We start from the raw sequence: 21,378 nt of genomic DNA on the forward strand, positions 1-21,378 counted from the left end.
GTGGGATCCCAACTTGCTGCTGTGAGGGGCTGTATCCACGGCAGAAGGGACACGTGCAGTGCTGCCTCTGTGGGACCACCAAGCTACTAGTCATAATAATATGAAACTAAATGTAGCCGAATATAGAAAGGATTGTCCAGGAAATTACCGGGAAAATTACTTGGCAAGCATTCATTCATTCCATATACTGATTGCCTAATCTATCCATATACTGATTGCCTACACTATCCTAATCACTGGAAACAGTAATAAAATACAATCTGGGCTTTGAAGGAGCTCACAATCTCTGTGAGGAGCCAGACCCATAAATAATTATGATATATAATTAAGTGCTTTAAAACAAAATAAAAATGTAAATCCAAATACTGTGAGATCTCAGGGGAAGGAGGAATTTTGACTAGAGAATTAAGGTTTCCCAGAGGAAGTGATTTTCAGGTAGAACTTTAGTAATAGATAAATGAATAAGAGCTTATCAAAAGAATAAAGGAAAAAAAAATTTCAAATTTATAGAGACTTAAAAAAAAAAGAATAAAGGTATGTAGGGTAAAACAATTGTCAAACTAATTTATTTGCTGTCAAGGTTCTAGTTTCCTGGAGTTTAATGAAATAATAAATACTTCTTTTGGAATGAGAGAGTATCACTTTTTTACCTTTGATTTTCATTTTAATATATAGTATTAATGTACTTTCTCCTCTAAGTTTTATCAAATGGAACCTTTTTGGGTTTACATGTCATCAACTTTCATTTTCCTCTTAGCTTAAGTCCCAAATTGCAACATCAAGGATGGGCAGCCCATGGGAGGAAGATGAAAGAAATGATAGTCTCCTATTGTTTAATTAAGAATTTTCCTTGTGTAATACAGATACAAGAGATGTAATTTCTTAGAACTTTAAGGACACTTTCTTTTTATAATTTGTTTATCCTTAAGATACTGGGTTAATCAGATTTAATGTTTGGTCCTTGGCTACTTTGACTCTATGTTTTTTCTTTCTTTTTTATAGGGCTGCTTTGTTTTTAAGCCAAATTTTAAGAAAAGAAAGATCTCTGTGCCAATAGGTAAGCTGTCTTAATAACAAATTTGTTGGTCTTTTCCTTCACTCCCCCTCCCTTCCAAAACTTTAAGAACTGTAATTGAACTTAGTAAGTCTCTTCTCTAACTTTGTTTTACTTACCATGTTGATGTAGCAGTTATGTTCCAAGGCATAAGTCAAAGGGATAAAGGTACACTCCAGAGTTCTAATCTAAAAGAGAATCCAAATATAATTTCAAAAGGAAAGTTGGAAAGTAAATTTCCTTCAGAGGACATTCCTTAAAATAGACTGTCTTAAACATCTTATCATTTGTTGTCTAGAATGAGGTAGGGGGAATTGACTGCAAAAGGGCATGAGGGAAGTTTGTGGACTGATGGAACTATTCTCTGTTTTGATTGTCAGAATATATCAGTTAAAATGGGTGCATTTTATTATTATATGCTATAATAACATAATTAAATAATGTATCTCAAAACAGTTATTTTTTAAAGAGGTACTATCTTCACTTCTTCATTTATCTCCATTTAGCTGTTTAGTGGTCAGGTTGTTGACTTTTTGAAACACAATATTACTGTTAGAAAGTATTTGTTGCAGTGGTTCTCAGTCCTAGTTAGACATTAGAATCACTGGGGAAACTTATTTTGAAGTAATTGTAAATTAACATGCAGTTGCAATAAACAGTATGTAGAGATCCCCTATATCCTTCACCGAGTTATTTCTGATGGCAACATCTTGCAGAACTACAGTATAGTATCACAACCCAGGAAACTGATACTGGTACAATCCACTGATCTTATTCATAATTCAGCTGACGAACCTAAAAGAAAAATAAACAAACAAACCCGTACCTAGATCCCAACCTAGACCAGTTGAATTAAATCTCCAGGAGTTGGGCCCAGGCCTTGGACCTTTTTAAAAGCTTTAAAAGCTCCTCATGGGCTTATTGAGTATTGATATTCAATAATCAGGACTCTGAAGATTAATTCCAATGGGGAAAAAAAGGAGGTGGAATTAAGTATACCCTTGTACTAATTTTGAATCAAAAAAGAAAAACTTGAGGAGCTGTATCAGTTCGCTGAAGAGGTACTGATACAAAGTATCAGAAATCTGTTGACTTTTATAAAGGGTTTTTATTTGAGGTAAAAGTTTACAGTTACAAGGCCCTAAAGAGTCCACCTCAAGGTACCTTAAAAGTACTTCCTCACCCAAAGTCTGTTGCCACATTGAAGCAAGATGGTGGGCGGTGTCTGCAAGGGTTCAGCCTTCCTCTCTTAAGGCTCCATGATCCCAATTCCTCCCGACTTCATCTGTAGGCTAGAGGGCTTGTTTCCTTCTTGGATCTGCTCTGGTCTCTTTGAATAGCTCATCTCTCTTCTAGGGCCACAGGATCCTCTGTGTATTTTCTCTTTGTGTATTTTTACTCCTGTGTTCTTGATTGAGTACCCATTTATATAGCCCACCAAAGGGACGGGGACACAACCCTGCAAACTTAATGATGTGGTTGAATCAAAGCCCTAATATATTTTTTTCTTTTTTTAATGAGCATTTATTTTTTTAATTGTGTTTTTTGAAGATACATAGATCACAAAAAATGTTAGAGTAAAAAATATAAGAGGTGCCCACATACACCCCCCTCACTCCTCCCCCCCCCCACTCCTCCTGCATCAACAACCTCCTTCATCATTGCGGCATATCCATTGCATTTGGTGAATACATCTTGGAGCGCTGCTGCACTGCATGGATTATTGTTCACATTGTAGTTTACACTCTCCCCCAGTACAATCAATGGGTTATGGCAGGACATATAATATCCAGCATCTGTCCCTGCAATATCATTTAGGACAATTCCAAGTCCTGAAAATGCCCACACATCACATCTCTTCTTCCCTCTCCCTGCCCTCAGCAACTATTGTGGCCACTTTCTCCACATCAGTGCTACAGTTTCTTCCATTACTAGTCACAATAGTTCTATAGTAGAATACCAGCAAGTCCAGTCTAATCCGTATTTTATTCCTCCATCCTGTGGATCTTGGGATGGTGAAATCTACTCCACCTCTATATCGAGAGGGGGCTTAGATCCCACATGGTTGGTGGATGTGATTCTCCTGCTTGCAGATGTAGGCACTCTCGGTTCCCTGTTAATGGTGGTTCACCATCTTCACCTCCCTGTTAGCTGACCTGGGTAAGTCCAACAGACTGGAGAGTAGTAGCTGCAACTCTGCTGAGGCACAGGGCCCAGCTGGCACATGGCCAGTCCAGAGATTCAAGTCTCCAACCCCAGTGCCAATCACAAATTCAGTAAAAGTGACAGAAGACATAGCCCTAATCTTAACATAATTTAATCAAAGGTATTTTGGCTGAATCTAATACAATCAAAGGGTATCACCCCCAGAGGAACAGACCAGATTACAAATATATCTTTTTTTGAAATTCATAAATAATCTCAAATTACCACTGTACCTCAGTGGTTGAGCACCTGTTTCCCAGGTACAAGGTCCCAGGTTCAATCCCAGGTACCTCTCGGAAAAAAAAAGAGAAAAAAAAGAAAACCAAAACTGAACGATACCATTTTTTTTTACAAAGGAAATTAATAATGACTTGAATTTATATAATAGAATTTTTCTAAATCATCACAGGACACAAACAGTAAATGGTAATCCTTCAGTATGAGAGGAACCAGATAAAAGACCTATGACCAAGGAGAAAATAATATAGTAATAGTCCATATTGGGGTGTGGGGCGGAGGAATGAAGGCCTTAAAATAAGAATCCAGTTTTGCGCTAATCATTTAGAGCTTTATAGGCTTATAAACTTAGTCTCAGAGAAACCTAATGTTTGCTCTCCTACTTGCCTTCCTCTCCTCTTCCCCAAAATAGAAGATGACAGTGATGGTCTTAGAAACAGTGAACAAAGAAAATCGACATTTTAAATTATTTACTGACTTATGAACTAATTTATTTAATATTGGAGACTTCTAAACTTACTAGAAATAGTTCATTTTAAGAGAGAATTCAAGACTTGTTCCCCCATTACCCCTGGAAGACATGTAGCATACATTGATACTTACATTGCTAACATTTATCGAGAGTTTACTACATGCCAGACACCTTTCTTAGCACTTTACATGTGTTAAGACTGTGAAGAATGTATTATTATTATCCCAATTAAAATATATGAGGATACCTAGACTTTGAAAGAGATTTCTTGGTGTTACAGTGCTAGTAAGTGGTGGAGCTGGGAATTTAAACGCAAGCTTTCTGATTCCAGAGCCCATGGTCTAATCATTACTTTATTCGGGCTCTCATAATATCAGGTGAAGTTTTACTTAGAGTGTTTCGTATTGAATTTTAGTCATAATTTTAATTATTAGTATTAATAAATTTTTAGTACTAATAAACCCAGTGTGTGTAATTTGAACTTGAGAAGTACATTAGGTTGTTTGTTTTTTCATTGTGTTGATCTAAGACCAACAAATAATGTTATGAAAATCTTTGAGGATTTTACCCTGATTATAAGACAGATGGGGCAGGAATGAGGAGAACATTCAGATTTTGAAGCCTTTACTGGCTTCAATTCTTGAAGCAGATTGCCTGAAGAGGCGGAAAGATGCTCTGCATTTTGCCTGGTATTTGTTTCCTGACTTGAAGATACTGGGCATTACCTAGGATAAGACCAGGATTCTCCTCGGTACTCTGTGGATAACAGAACACAACTGGGCAGGAACTAGGGGAGAGAAAGAAAGGCTGGTAGTGGTGCTGGCATTGTAGGAGATGGTCGCATGTGAAGTAAAGCAGTGTGAGTAGGAGCCGAGGGAGGAGGAAACCTACAATAGTGAGAGCTTACATTCTTAGCTCCTCTCACTTATTTTTTTATTTTTATATGGTAACAAATTAAGGTGTCCTACTGCCATTGTGGTGTCCTACTGCCATCGTTTCCCAATTTCAAAGAGTTTTTCTGCTATGTATTTTGATGCAGTGTTGTTCAGCACAGAAGAAAGGCATGTCTTGACTTACCACTTAAACATTTTACCATAACCTTATCCATTATCAATGTAAAATGACTATTTTTGTTCTATTTAAGGCTATTATTCTGCTTTGCCACTTAGTAATATTATATTGTTTTCTTTTTGTTTGAATTTGTATACTATGCAACCATAACTAGTATGACCATGTCTACTATTTTATCATGAGTACTTAATTACTTACTCTAAGGATCTTGATAAAATTAAATAGCATTGTTTGTTTAAAAAAAACTCTGAGCCAACTCTGATTAGAAGGAAAGTCGCTTAACATGAAGTAAATTTCTATTTTAAACTATCTGTTAACATTAAAACTTGGGGAGGGGAAGATCATCAAGACCTTGGATTTGGCAGTGATTTCTTATATATAACACTAAATTCATGAGTAAAAGAAGAAAAAAGAGATGAATTGGACTTCATCAAAAGTAAAAGCTTTTGTGCATCAAAGAACATTATCAAGAAAGTGAAAAGACAATCTACAGAATTGGAGGAAATAGTTACAAATAATATATCTGATAAGGGTTTAATATCCAGGACACATAAAGAATTCTTATAGCACAATAACAGAAAAACATTCCTACTGAAAAATGGGCAAAGGATTTCAATAGACATTTCTCCAAAGAAGATATACAAATGGGCAATAAGTACATGAAAAGATGCCCAGCACCATTAGTTATTAGGCAAAAGCCAATGAAAATACAATGTGATGCCACTTCACACCCACTCGAGTGACTTATTTTTTTTAAAAAGGAAAATAGGATATGTTGGTAAGGAGGTGGAGAAATTGGAATCCTTGTTGGTGGGAATATAAAATGGTACAGCTGCTGTGGAGAACAGTTTGGCAGTTTCTTAAAAAGTTAAGCACAGAATTACATCTCACCTGGCAATTCCACTACTAGGCAAATACCCAAAAGAGTTGAAAACAAACATTCAAACAGGTATTTATACACCAATATTCACAGCAGCATTATTCACAATAGCCAAAAGGTAGAAGCAATCCAAATGTCCACCAAGAGATGAAAGGACAAACAATATTATGGTATATACATAAAATGGAAAATTATTCAGCCATAAAAAGGAATGAAGTTTTAATACATACATGCTGCACATGAATGAACCTTGAAAACATATTGAGTGAAATAAGCCAGACACAAAAGGACAGATATTATTTGTAGTTTAAAATAAAGCAAGTTCACAGAGACAGAAAGTAAATTAGAGAAGAAAGTAAACCAGAGGCTGGGGGCAGAGAGGGGGGAATGGGGAGTTATTGTTTAATAGGTATAGAGTTTCTCTTTGGGGAGAGGAAAAAGTTTGGGTGGTAGATGGTGGTGATGGTAGCACAACATTGTGAATATAATTAATGCCATGGAATTGCATACTTTAAAAATGGTTAAAATGTGAAATTTTGTGATATATAAAATTTAAAATATAAAAACTTGATGGAAGAATACTCTCACCATCTCAGTAAAGTCAGGAACAAAATATGTACTTTCACAATTATTATTTAATAAATGAAAGTTCTAGGTGGTACAATAAAATTCCTAGGAGTAAACAGAAAATATGGAGGGAAGTAGAAAACTATAAGGAACATAAAATATTTGATTAAAAGACGAAATCAATAGTGTTTCTGATGGGAATTCCTTAACATTCTAAACATGTCGTTTCTCCCCAAATGAATCTACAAATTTAACTTTATTCCACTCAAATACCAGTGTAATTACTTTTAAGGATGTGACAAAATTATTATAAAATTAAAGAATGGCTTAACATTTTTTGAAAAAGAAAATCAATATTTAGTAGTAGTGGGGTGAAGACCTGGCTAGACTCCAGAGCGACAAGAATTAAAACAGTTCAGGACTGTTATGAGAATAGAGTTAGATTCAGTAGAACAGGGGTTCTTAACATGGGGTCAATGAGTTTGAATTTAGATTAAAAAAACATTCTTGTGGAGACATGTTAATGCGGCTGTGATATGTTAATTAAATAAACAGTGTAGTGTGACTTAGTAAGGGGTCCATGGTTGTCACCTGACTGGCAAGGGGACAATTGAACAAGAAAGGTTAAGAACCCCTGATCAGAACAAAAGAAAAAGTTTGAAAATAGTTCCACATATATATAAGTTTTAAACATCTAAAATTAGTTGGACAAAGGGTAGATTATTCAATAAATCAGTGCTTTTCAAACTGAATGTCATAACCCATGTATGATTCATGAAATCAGTTTAGTTGTTCATGATTTTGCATTTTTGAAAACATGTATCATCATGCGATAAGAGTAAGAATTTTTTTTTGTGGGACTTTTCATTTTTATTTTTATTATGCCTATGTGTTTTGGGTCATTATGTGAAATGTTTTCCTTTAACTGGATCATGGTTTTAAAAGTTTGAAAACCACTGCAATGAAAGTATTTGGACAAATTAACCATTTGGAAAACATTAAGAAAAGGACATAAAAATAATACAAGACTGCATAAAAGATTTGACTAAATCACATCAAAAGAACAGGAATTGTAGTAGTATTTGTCATGTTTACTAAAAGAAAATTTAAAGCACATAATATTAAGCGAAGTATACAAGGTTTTAGAATAAGATCAAATAATGAAATCCTAGAAATATTAAATGTATATGCCTTAAACCAAAAACATTAAATAAAAACTTAGAAATTCAATGAGTAAATGATAGAAATACAATTTTAAAAATTAATGACATTTTAATCTTAGACATAATTAATATGGTAAAAATATAAATAGATTGTCTATCTTAGTGTCACCTATCCCATATAAAAATATTCAACCCTATCACTATTGTGTTACTTTGCAGAGAGATTTTTCCAACTTTTAGTATATAAAAATAAATTTAGGAAATGTACTGGAAGCCACCCAGAGGTGCAGTGGGAAAAGGCCATGGAAGCGCACCTCCCACAGGACATGGCCAAACTCTAAGCAGGCCCAAGCAGCATCTTAGGTAACATGCGGGTGACTGCCTTTGAGCATTGGCTTGGGGTTTCATTGTCTCAGGTGGGTAAATGTAGCCACTCTAATGTCCAGCCTCCCCCAACTTTGGTGGTTGATACATGGGATCTATGAGGTTTGATCTTATGTTTGGCCCCCTAGGCCTAGGTGTGTTGCATAAACTTACTGGCTTAAAAATTTAGTCCAGGGAAGCAGGTGTGGATCAAGCGATTGCAGATGTGGCTCCCATCTACCATATGGGAGGCCCCAGGTTGGATTCACAGGGTCTCCTGGTAAAGAAGGCAAGCTGGCCACACCCCTGCAGAGAGCTGAGAGCAAACAGCAAGCGCAAACAAGGGGGGATGGATAAATAAATAAAATAAAATAAAATATGTACTTATTTTTCTTCTGTGTTTTTAGAGGACTATTTTATTAAAGGGAGAAGTGACTCTGAAGACAGTAAACTTCGATTTGAAACGTACCAGTTGATATGGCAACAGATGAAATCTGAAACTGAAGTGAGTATTCTTTTTAATAACCTGATATTTTTTAAATTCTATAAATCTCATATTTGGTGTTTTTCATCTTCCTTCCACCATTTTACACACATATTGATGAAATCTAGGAAATAATTGGTCAAGCATAATCTGTACATCCTAAAAAATACTTATGTTGTAAACAGCATAGTTCCAGGTGCTGGAATATATATTTCTATTGATAACTGATAACGCAGGGTCCCTTTTACATATCCTCACAGCTTTTAAGTGATGGCATTCTTTAAATTATCCATATAGTTATGCAAGTAAGAAATCAAGCTATTCCTTCATTCCCTGATCCCTATATTCATTACCATGTTACTAAGATTCCAGCCCTGAAAATTTTCTCCATTCTAGCAAATTGGTAGCCCTAGGGCCAGCATCTCAAGCAGCCTTGTCCTGTTTGGTAAACATTCTATTGCACTTTGTTTTGTTTTTAAATGCCTGTGGGAGGGATATGTACTTCCTATTTCACCACCACTCATGATTGCTTTATACTAGTGGCTGTGGCCATTCATGTATTTTATGTGACCCCTAAAGGTATTTGGGTTTTTGTTTTCTAGTTTAGACTCTCTTCATTTGTTAACTTGGGTTGTCTTAATATCCTCCTAACTGGCATTCCTGTTTCTAATGTCAGACTCTCCAGATCTGCCACTAACCTTCATGGCACCATCAGCCAAATTAGAAAAATCCCCACTTCAGGCAGATGCAGCCCTTTGCCAGGCTACAGGGGATTTCCAATTCCTTTGCCAGTTCAGTTCTCTGATCCTTTCCAGTCAGGCCTACACAGTGCTGCCAGAATAACCATGCTTAATCCTGATTTAACCACATTTCTCCATGAGATTGCTTCAGTGCCTTCCTCCCAGGATAAAATCTAAACCCTTCAACATGATACATGTCTTCTCTTGATCTAGCTCTTGACTTACGTATCCAGTCTCATTTTCCACCACTTCTCTTATTCTTTAAGCACACCCATTCTTGTGGTTCCCCAGATATTTGGTGCTTTCTTGTCTCCTCTACTCTCCATTCCTTCTATCGTTCCTTCACCTACCTTCGCCTTCTCCATCACATGGTAATGCATGTTATTCCTTTAAGACTTGGCTCAGACATACTACCTTCTCAACCTAAGTTGGATGGTCTTAATCTTTGCTCCTGCTCCTGTATTATCATAGTACTCTATATATTGTATTTTGTTTTCATTTTAAATAAAATTTTATTAAGGTATAACATTCATATATGAATATATATAAACAATAATATATAGTAAAAACTGTGAGTTTACAAAACAATCACGCATTTCATCAGAGAGAGCTCTCATGCATGACCCCACCACCAGCACCTTACATTCTTGTGAAACACTTGTTACAAACTGTGAAAGAGCTTCATCAAAATATTACTATTTACTATAATCCATATCTTCCATTGGTGTATTTTCCCCCAACCCACCCAATTATTAAAGCCTTTAGTAGTAGTATACATTTGTTATAGTTCATGAGTGTTCTCTTATTTGTTCTGTTAACCACAGTCCATCTTCCACCACAAGATTCGCTATGATACACAGTCCTATGCTTTGTACAGTACATTCAAAGTATAACTCAGTGGCTCTCATTTTCATCATAGAGTTGTGCTGTTATTAACTCAGTTTTAAACATTTTCATTACTCCAAAAGGAAAACTCCCTTACCTCCTTACTCCCTCCCGTTGTTGGCCCTTAGGATTGATATGATATTTTCTTTATCATTGCTGCAAAATATTACAATATTACTGTTAACTATCATCCATAAGTTACAGTAGTTGTAATTTTCCTGTGTATCAGCATATTTTAGCACTTTGTAAAAGAAAAGTGTTCTTAAATTTATACTGTTAACCACAATCTTCATCCACCACCGAAATCACTATATTGTACATTCCCTAGCTTATCCTCTAGTTTCCTTTTTTTTTTTTTTTTTTTTTAAGGAAGTACTAGGGATTGAACCTGGGACCTCATATGTGGGAAGCAGAGTGTTCAAACCACTGAGCTACACCCACTCCCTTCATATAGTGTATTTTAATTGTGGGTGTTCTTGACAAGTTTCCCCACCTTTATATAGGGTAGAGGCTCTTTCATGTGTAGGGTAGTTTATAAATGTTTGTTAAATGAATAAGTGAAAATGGTTCCTTAATAGGAGAGTCCAAAACACTAATCACTAGAGATTTCAGGGAAAAAATTTTTATTTCATCCAATAATCATTTAGATGTAATCCTTGGAACTGAATCCATGGTACTTTTCTTTTAAAAACTAGGAATGATGTTTCAGATCACTCATAGAGTTTTGTGTTTTCTTTGTAGCAACTACAAGAGAAATTAAATAAAAATTTGTTTGACAGTTTAATTGAATTTCTGCAAAAGTCTCACTCTGGATTCCAGAAGAATTCAAGAGACTGGAGCGATCAAATAAAAGTCAGAGAAATTCCAGCTGCTGCTCTTGTTCTAGGTATATATGTATTTGTATATATGTGTATTTTGGTGTTTTGGTACATTGGACTTTTTATAGTTTATTTTTATCATATCTTATTGCTCTATGTCCTTAATTTTAGTTTCCTGTGCTTAGTTTTTCAATCTCTTAATTGCCTAGAAAGGGGTTTGTATAAATTGTGAATAAATTGCTTTGGGATTGCAGATTATAAACTTCTTAGTACTTAAATAACTTTCATTAATATCCCATCTTTAACCCTACATTTGAATTCCAGAGCAATGAGGAAAAAATTATTTGGAATATTAGCATATATCCATCATTCCTTTTTTTTTTTTTTTCCTTAAGAGATACCAGGGATTGAACCCAGGACCTGTACATGGGAAGCAGGCACTCAACCACTGAGCTATACCCCCTCCCCTCCATCATTCCTTTTGAAAAGAAAGTTGAATTTATTTGGATTTCAAGCATACTCTTTATTTCACTTCCAATTGGTTATTTTTTCAGGGTTTATTATACTTGTAGGCTCTGAGATAAGAAACTAATGTTTTAATTGCCTCTAAGACTTCTCATTATCTAAATCTTGTTCCTGATACTCAGGAACATACTTAGGATACTACTAATATGTACTATGGGGGATCTTGTTAAAAAGTAGATTTTTCATTAATGGGTCTTGGGTAAGACCCATTAAAGTAGAAATTCTACATTTCTAGCATGTAATGCCCATACTGCTGGTCTAGAGACCACAGTTTAAGTAGCAAGACTCAAGGAAATGATTTTATAATGCTGCGGGCCAGCTTTAGAGTACAATCTGCTATCTAATTTCAACTATGGATGAGAGATCGAGGCCCTGGGATGACCCCTTGTGCTCTTGGATGCTATGATTCTCTTCTGCCAGATTTCCACAAATGGAGGGGGGCACAATCAATAGGGACAGCCTGATAGGCTGTTGTAAGAACAATGCTGCTTGACAGTGGTGGGTACTTTTTTTCTAAAGAATATTTAAATCCCTGCCTTCCTACTGCCAAATGGAGAAAGTAGCTAGTGGTAATCTTCTGTTTCAACTTAGTAGCCTAAAGAGAACATCTATGGGGTTAGAGACATTGTTGTTTATCTTGTTTGCAGTAGACAAGCCCATTGTTTTCAGAAACATAATGTTAAATAGTTTATAAAGTCCATGAAAGACAAAATAAGCCAGTGTTTTATTGAACTTATGCATTTGTTCAGAGATGCAACATTTACATCACAGACCATAATACATGCTAGAGATACAGCTATTTTTTGTTTTGTTTAGTTTTTGAGGTAAGTCACGTAATGTAAAATTAACCATTTTGAAGTATACATGAGTGCATTCACAGTGTTGTTCAGCCACCACCTCTGTCTAGTTCCAAAACATTTTCACCATTCCAAAATAAAACCTCAGACTTATTTAACAGTTATCCCTGTTCCCCCTACCTCCAGCCCCTGACACTTACCAATCTGCTTTCTGTCTCTGGATTTACCAATTCTGGATATTTCATATAAATCAAATTATACAGTATGTGACCTTTTGTGTCTTGCTTCTTTCACTGAGCGTGGTATTTTCAAGATTCATTTGCATTGTACCATGTATCATTACTTCATTCCTTTTTATATGGCTGAATATTTCATTTGTATGTATATACCACAATTTGTTTATCTGGTCATCTATCAATAGACAGTGAGGTTGTTTCTATCTTTTGGCTACTGTGAATAATGCTGCTGTGAACATTGGTTTACAAGAATCTGTTTTGAACTTGTTTGCAAATTTCCTGGCTTTGTATCTAAGGGTGGAATTGCTGGGTCATATAATTGTTTGACCTTTTGAAAAATCGCCACACTGTTTTCCACAGTGGCTGAACCATTTCACATTCTTGCTAGCAATGTACAAGAGTTCTAGTTTCTGCATGTCCTTGCTGTACTGCTTTCTATAGTTTTGATAATAGCCATCCTAGTAGGTATGAAGCGGTACCTAATTGTGATTTTGATTTGCTTATGCCTAATAACTTATGGTACTGAGCATCTTTTAAATGTTTGTTGGCTATTTGTATACCTTGTTTGGAGAAATGTCTGTTGAAGTCCTTTGCCCATTTTTAAATTGGGTTTGTCTTTCTGTTGTTGAGTTGGAAGAGTTCTTCATATATTCTGAGTACTAGACCCTTATCACATACATGATTTACATCTATTTTCTCCCATTCTGTAGGTTGCTGTCTTTTCACTTTCTTGGTAATGTCCTTTGATGCACAAATCTTTTGCACTTTGATGAAGTCCAATTTATTTTTTCTTTGGTGTCAGGTCTAAGAATCTATTGCCAAAGCTAAGACTTAATCCCTATGTTTTCTTATGAATTTTATAATTTTACATTTATATTTAATTTGTAGATCCTTTTAGAGTTATTTTTTTTTAAAGATTTATTTTTTATTTATTTCTCTCCCCCCCCATTTGTCTGCTGTCTGTATCCATTTGCTGTATGTTCTTCTGTGACTGCTTCTCTCCTTATCAGCGGCACTAGGAATCTGTCTCTTTTTGTGTGTCATCTTGCTGTATCATCTCTCCATGTGTGCAATGCCATTCCTGGGCAGGCTGCACTTTCTTTCACGTTGAGCAGCTCTCCTTGTGCATGGGGCTCTCCTACACAGGAGACACCCCTGCGTGGCACGACACTCCTTGTGCACATCAGCACTGCACATGGGCCAGCTTCACACAGGTCAAGGAGGCCCGAGGTTTGAACCTGGACCTCCCATGTGGTAGGCGGACACCCTATCCATTGGGCCAAGTGCGCTTCCCTGAGTTAATTTTTGTTCATGGTATGCAATAGGGGTCCAGTTTCATTCTTTTCATGTGGCTATCCAGTTTTCCCAGTACCTCTTGTTGAAGAATCTGTTCTTTCCTCATTGTTCTTAGCACCTTTGTCAAAAATCAGTTGGCCGTAGATGTGTAGGTTGTATCTGGACTGTTAGTTCTGTCCCCCTGGTCTTTATTTCTATCATTATGCCATTATTCACTATTTTCATTCCTGTAGCTTTGTAGTAAGTTTTGAAATCAGGAGATGTGAGTCCTCCAACTTTTTTCTTATTTTTTTAAGATTAGTTTGGCTATCCAGGACCCCTTAAATTCTATATGAATTTAAAGATCAGCTTTTCTACCTCTGCAAAGAAGGCTATTGGATTTTGATAGGGATTGCATTGAATGCACTTTAGATCACTTTGAATAGCATTGCCATGTTAGACAGTATCATCTTCCAATCCTTAAACACAGATGGTTTTCACCTCCTTAGTTAGATTTATATCTGAGTAGTCTATTCATTTAAATACTCCAAATTGAATTGTTCTCTTAATTTCATGTTTAGGTTGTTCATTTAGAGATGCAGTTTTGATACTCTGAAGAAGGTCTGTATTCAAGCAGTGCGTAAACACAATTGCATATTTTTTTATTTCAAAAAGATATGTGTAAGAACCAACTGCTCTCTCAATCTGAAGCAGAATGGGTATCACCATCCCAAATCCTCAAGACTGAGGAATGAAGAAACATAAGGGGGGAATACAACTATGGACCAAAGTGGACTTATTGTTGTAACAGAAGAACTGATTTCAGAGGAGGTAGAAAATGTAAAATAATCAATTTTTTGTTTTTTAAGGAGGTACTGGGGATTGAACCCAGGACCGCATATGTGCGAAGCAAGAGCTTAGCCACTGAGCTATGCCTGCTCCCAATACCCCTTTATTTTTTTTTAATCCCCTCATCCCCCGCCCTGAGATGGCTCCCTCGCCTGTCTACTCACTCTGTCTGCTCATCTTCTCTAGGATGGGAACTGAACCTAGAACCTCCCCCATGGGAGGTAAGCACCCAGCCACCTGAGCCACACCTGCTCCCTCCTGGCTGCAGCACCTGCCGGTTGCAGCAGTTACAGTGTCTGCATATTGTGGCAGCTGCTCATTGCAGCATCTGCTTGTCTTCAGGAAACACAGGGAACTGAACCCGGACTCCCAAGGCGGTGCCCAACTACTTGAGCCATATCCACTCCCAATACCCCTTTATTTTGGAATCATTAGTTTAAAAAACTCTTTATCAACTTGACAGAATAATGAAATTACTCCTAAATGTTTCCAGAGTCAAATTACACATCCCAAGTTATACTTTTTAAAGAGTAATAGTAATAAATATCTTTCCTGACCAATAAATGTAGTGTGTACCTTCTAGATATCTGTTATTATTGGTATCTTCTCATTTATAAAGTACATTTTCTTGGTTTCTGTTATTAATCATGTTTTTTAAATGTCCTTACTTGGTAGTTTGCTTGGCATGTTAAATATACTTTGTTGTTAAATTGTTATTAATAAAAATATGATACAGTATTGATGTATTATCCCATAGGTGTGAACGTAACAGATCATGATTTAACGTTCAGAAGTCTAACAGAGGCCCTTCAGAATAATGTCACACCATATGTAGTATCATTGCAAGCTAAAGATTGTCCAGGTAAAGTATAAATCCCATAAACACCTTATAATCTTAGTGAAATGTTACAAATCTCTTCCTTACCGTCCCCACTTCCAACCACAACTCCCATTCTGTCTTTCCCTTTCACTTGCTTTCTTTACAACTTTTTATTTGTGGGAAGAGCATAGTGTCACATTTTTGGAGGGTGAGTTCTAATGCCTTCCAGGGTAATACTGACAATTGCAAAGCTCTTAGTAACAGAAATTTATTGGCTCATACTTTCAGAGTATCAGTCACCCACTGTGGTTGATATTTTCTCACTAGCTGGCAATCTTTGGCGTTTCTTGGATTTTCTGTCACATGGCAATGCACACAGTGGCATCTTTACCTTTCTTTTCCAGATTCTGTTGACTTCCACTTTCTGGATGCTCCTGTAGCTTCTCTTTCTGTGTCCAATTTCCTTTGTTTATAAGGACTTAAGTCATACTGGATTAAGGTCCACCCTCATTCATTTTGGGCACACCTTATCTAATAGCATCTTCAAAGGTCCTTTTTACAAATTGGTTCTCACCCATAGGACCAGGAGTTAGGACCTGAACATGCCTTGTGGAGGACATGATTCAATCTCCAACACTAGGTCACTGCTGGTGGTAGTGCAGGCATTTTGAAAAATGTATTCCTTAATCTAGTGAAACTTTTAATAAGTAGGAAGGTTTGAGACAGCAAGCTGAGAATTGGGGAATGGGAGCTCTCATTTAGCCCAGCGGAGAGTAGACTGACTACATAGGCTCATATTTGCAGCCTCAAATCTTATCATCTCACTTTGGAAAGTCATCATGATCAAAAAATAATTTGTTGACTGAGCTAATCTTGAGTATGTGAAGCCATCAAATCATAAAAGATGTGTATACTTATAGTGTAAAATGTGTCTGGATTTAGACTAATATAAAGGCTGATCTACAATAATAAAAATCCAAAAATTTTTACGTGTCTTATTTCTTTCACTCATAAACTGTTTGAAATTAAGTAGAAGCCTTAGTACATCTTCATTAAAAATGACTATAAGGAAGATTTGTAATTAGTAAAATAATTTATGTAAATAACACTTTCAGTGTTCTTTAGGAGCTTGCAAACATTTTATAATCCCAAGTAATTTAAGTGCATATTATTCCTAAAATAACTTATAGTGTATATATTTGTTTACATAACATTTTCATATAGACAATACATATGTGAACTTTTGCCTAGTCTTAATCTGAATTAATGAAGTTTTAAGTATTAACAGATGGGTACTAATGAATATTAACAGTTTACATGTTAAAAGTTATGTCAGGGATATTAATGGTAAGTGTGGTAAAACACGTTCTACCCAAATAATGTAATATACAATCAAGAAGTTGCAAGGGACTTTAAATTTCTTTTAAGAAATAGTAAGTTTTCTTACTTTCTATATTCTGCAGATATGAAACATTTTTTGCAAAAACTGGTTTCCCAGTTGATGGACTGCTATATAGATGTTGAATCCAAAGAGGAGGTCACTGAGAAAAAGAAACATTGTTCAATGGATTCCCTTTCTGCTTGGTATATGAATGTCACACAGGTAAATAAATATAAACTGATCATTTTCTCCCGGGAAATTGGCATGTGATTGCAGCGGTTTGGGATTTTATTAGATATAGTAGTGTTTGTTCTAATAAGAATATGCTTATACAGCACTGGCTGTTAATTTAATAGTAGCTACTTATTTTTCCTAAAGCTGCTAGTATTTAAAATTGTTCTTTTATTAATATGCAACCTAATTCTTGGTAAGTGCTTAGGTTATTACAAGGACATTTTATTTGTAGGAAAGAGTTATCTGGTGACAAAACCTGAGTATCATGAATTGGTTGTGTTGCAGATGGTATCTCTGTGACAGTGCCTGTAACTTTAATACATTATCTCTCGGATTCCTCAATATTTGCTTTTAAGTAATGCCAGTACTCACTTCAACTTAGTCCTGTGAGAGGTAGTCTCTTTCATTTAATCTTACTTGTTCCATGTTTAGAGTTCTTTGGAAATAAATGCTCTGTAAGTAAAGTATAGCCAAAACACATGCATGCATGTGTGCACACAGAAGTTCCATGCTGACTTGACAATATCTGGTGAAAATTGATAGCCTACGTGATTCATGAGTCACTGTGCCATAAAACCAGTCTTACTGTACAATGCAGTGTAGCCAGATAGTATTGGGGGGGGGGAATAGACTATTGTGATATTTTCTAATCAACATTTCTTCTGAAGCCATAAGTGAAATTTCATAAAAATGTCCATTTTGCTTTATCAGGACTAAATTAGATCTAAGCCTTACCATAATATCTTAATACCCCTAATTTTAGATTTTGTTTAAATCAAGCATGATTTGCAATTTATGCCAGATAATCTCTGAAAGATTAGTATTGGACCAGATGATACTTAAGATTCTTTTTAACCTTAAAATTTCACAGTAGCAGAATAGCAACTAGTGTTATGCATTATACCTTTTTGTTTATTAAGAATACTAGTTCTTACCCAAAGCAAATAATGACAGCATTCTACCAACAGAAAAATAAATTTATAGAAAATTTTCTCTTTTCCCCATGGTTTTCCTGTCATTTTCTCAGATTGCTGAAAATATGAATTTTTATATGAGTTATAGATTTTACTGAACTTTTTTCTTCTTGGTTATTATTCCCATGTCAGATACAGAAAGATTCTGCTAGTAACTGGTGAAATGAGTTTCTGTTTATTATGTGGGAGAGAAATAAAAGAAACAATGTTACTGTAAACTGAAAAGAAAGATATATCAACATGTGCCAATATGTATTATAGCGTTGTGTGGGTAGTAAGTCTTACTTTTAACTCCTTTTTTCCACAATCGCTTAAAAGAGGACAGACCCCAAAATGCCAGGCAAAAAAAGGACTTCTTCTAGCCAATGGCAGTCTCCCCCTGTTGTGCTGATCTTGAAGGATATGGAAAGCTTCACCACAAAAGTACTGCAAGACTTCATAATTATAAGCAGGTAGATGTTGTGTCCCTTGACTTTCATACTACAGTTCTCCTTTTTACTAAGAAAATATTGTCCTTTTAATTTAAAAAACAACTTTTAAAGATGGTTTTCTTTAAAACCATTGGTTTATGGCAATTTAATCCTCATTCCAATACCAACTGCATGGAAACCAAAATGATCTCAAGTTCTTAGTAATCGAATGTTCAAAGAGATTTTTCATTTACTTTTTGACCCAAGAATGAGAATCAAAAAACCACAAATAGCCAGTTTTTAAGTAGCATGGTAAGGCAGTATAAAATATATTTTATCTTACCAGGGTGTCTGTATCTTAAATTAAATGGATACATTACTCCAGGTTGAGGTATTTTTGTCAGGTTTTATTTTCTAATACCTGTCCTCCATCTTTAGAGGGCTCTTTGTTGCCCATAGCTTTACTAAGCAAGAATAATATTTTATAAATAACATTATTATATACTTATATAATATTTACAGTTGAGAAATACTTTCATGATCTCATTAGATCTTCAAGACAGTCCTTTGAGACTCAAAATTGAAGTAACCCTATTTTAAAATCCAAGGGCATGCATTTCTCATGGTACACTTGTTAATATATAATTTATTTTATACTACATGTTAATTTGCCTTAATAGTTATGGCTATATTTGTCTGAAGCTATATTGTGTTATAATTTACTAACATCCTTATTTCTATTTTGGTAGTGTTTTTTTTTTTCCTTTTGATTTTAACATTTCTAACTGCTAAGACTCTTCTTAATGCTAACCCTGAACTGCTTAACAGGCTGGCAATGTATATAGTACAGAATAGTGAAAGTAAACCTCTACTTTTTTGGAGCTCAGACTTACGACTACTTTAACTATCAAAAGTAAGGAAGAACTTAAAACAGTAAGAAAGTTCAGGTATTCTACTCCTATGAAGGTAGAACTGCATACACTTAGAATACTGAAAAGTAATAGCTAACAGAAGGAAGCAAGCAAAATCACCAGCTATGACACAGGGGTCTCTGACTTGTAATAACCCCCAAAGATAGTGCTATTTCATTCTGTGGAAGTCATTTGTGTTCATACTGGCAATGCCAAGTATGAACATAAATTATGTTCAGTAAGTTTGATGAGAATGCAAAGAACAGATGTAACATTTTTTAATAGTGTCCTTTTAAAAGATGTCTTACACATGTGTAAGAAAAGTTTCTAATGCTTAACTATTATAATTGGGTGACATAGAATGTTAGAAATGTCCATAAATAGAATAAGTTACCTTGGAAATTAGTGTGCTTCTGTCACTGAACACTTAAAGCATAGGCTGGATGCCCAGCTTTGAAGAATACTGTAACAACGGCTCATACTTTGGATGAAAGATTGAATTAACTGATTTCTTAATGCCTCTTCTAATATTTGAGGCTGTATAACCTTGGAGGGAGGCACTCAATCTCTTGAGCTCTGTGTTTTTATTTACAAAATAAGAGAATCCACTAATAGACTGATTTCAGAACTGGGCTATCTGGGAAATAAACTATTCCTGTGTTACTTTAACAGAGGAAATTGAGTTCCCTAGAAAATTTTAGTATTTGGAATGACACTCATTAGCAGTATCTGATAAAAATAGGTGTCATAATAAAGTTTGTCTTATTTTGAAATATGTATTAACATATATTTGCTAAAGAAATTCCACTTTTGTATCTTACTTTGAAAACTAGTCAACATCTACATGAATTTCCACTAATACTCATTTTTGGAATCGCCACATCTCCTATTATCATCCACCGGTTGCTTCCTCATGCAGTATCATCTCTATTGTGTGTAGAACTATTCCAATCTTTGTCTTGCAAGGAGCACCTGACTACTGTTCTTGATAAGGTAAAAAGAAAAGAAATTTTCCAGTGACATAGGATTAAAAGAAAATTCCCAAGAATAGGAATGTAAATATAAATGTTAGTGATAAATCTCTACATCTTTCAAAGTACTGTATTGAACATATTCTCTTCACTTATTTTAATTTTTTATTAAATGGTTTTTATAATGTTATAGTATTGCCTCTTCAGATAAAATATAAGCTTTATGAAAGCAATAACCATATTATATCATATATATATGTCATTACTCTATGAAAAATCATAGGTTTTTAAAATAAATATTTACTGAATTTATAGAGTTCTTAGTAACAATAATACGTTTAGGCTCTTATATTTAATATGAAAACATTTGAAGTTTTCAATGGACTCTTTCCTAGCTAACTGCCATGCTGCTGTTCAGAACAACTAAGTACTAAAAATTCCTTAGACTTTAGGTACTATAATGTTTCTATGCAAATAGTAATGTTTCTTTAGTATTGACCTTTCACAAACTGTTGTTCAATTCCTTAAAGCTGTGCTTTATGCAGCTCGAGTGAGGTAAACCAGTGATATTTACTAACCACTTGTACATTTTTTGTTCTATAAAGACGGTATCCATATGATTTACGAGCACTGTAAGGAAACTATTTCCAGTTACAGTATTTAAAATTATTTTGTGTTTGCTAAATTCAATTGGACGGCTGTGCTTCTCTTTATTTTGAAAGAAGAATCTTAGTATGACTTTTCATTTTCATATGTAAAGTCTTCATTGTAGGCCATTGAAAATTAGCTAACTGATACAAATTCAACTATTCTTTATTTTTGAAAACAGACATCTGGTAATTGTGTTTTGTTTCTCATTCAGCTGCATATAATGTGCTACCCTTCATTAATTTGCATCAATGGAGACAACAGAAAAATCTTTACCTTGAGCAAGCATTGCAAATGGCTGCAGCTTCTGCAGTGGCAGCTGATGGAAGAAAATGAATTATATATAGTTAATATACAGAGTTTTTAAAAATTGGGTTTTGGATGAAGGATGGTAGGAAGCTTTGGTTC

At 35.1% G+C, this 21,378-nt stretch overlaps 1 protein-coding gene across 2 annotated transcripts in view; it reads left to right on the forward strand.

Annotated features, from left to right (window-relative positions):
- ORC3 (origin recognition complex subunit 3) overlaps positions 1–21,378 on the forward strand; it is an 81,470-nt gene that overhangs the window by 18,865 nt on the left and 41,227 nt on the right. For both annotated transcript variants that reach the window (XM_058307135.1, XM_058307136.1), the window contains exons 2-8: positions 1,003–1,057; positions 8,420–8,517; positions 10,863–11,007; positions 15,379–15,483; positions 16,905–17,044; positions 18,349–18,482; positions 20,185–20,344. In XM_058307135.1, coding sequence (XP_058163118.1) covers positions 1,003–1,057; positions 8,420–8,517; positions 10,863–11,007; positions 15,379–15,483; positions 16,905–17,044; positions 18,349–18,482; positions 20,185–20,344 — 837 coding nt within the window. The remainder of the gene's footprint in view (positions 1–1,002; positions 1,058–8,419; positions 8,518–10,862; positions 11,008–15,378; positions 15,484–16,904; positions 17,045–18,348; positions 18,483–20,184; positions 20,345–21,378) is intronic.

The sequence above is a fragment of the Dasypus novemcinctus genome, chromosome 11, assembly GCF_030445035.2.
Source record: "Dasypus novemcinctus isolate mDasNov1 chromosome 11, mDasNov1.1.hap2, whole genome shotgun sequence".
NCBI lineage: Eukaryota > Metazoa > Chordata > Mammalia > Cingulata > Dasypodidae > Dasypus > Dasypus novemcinctus.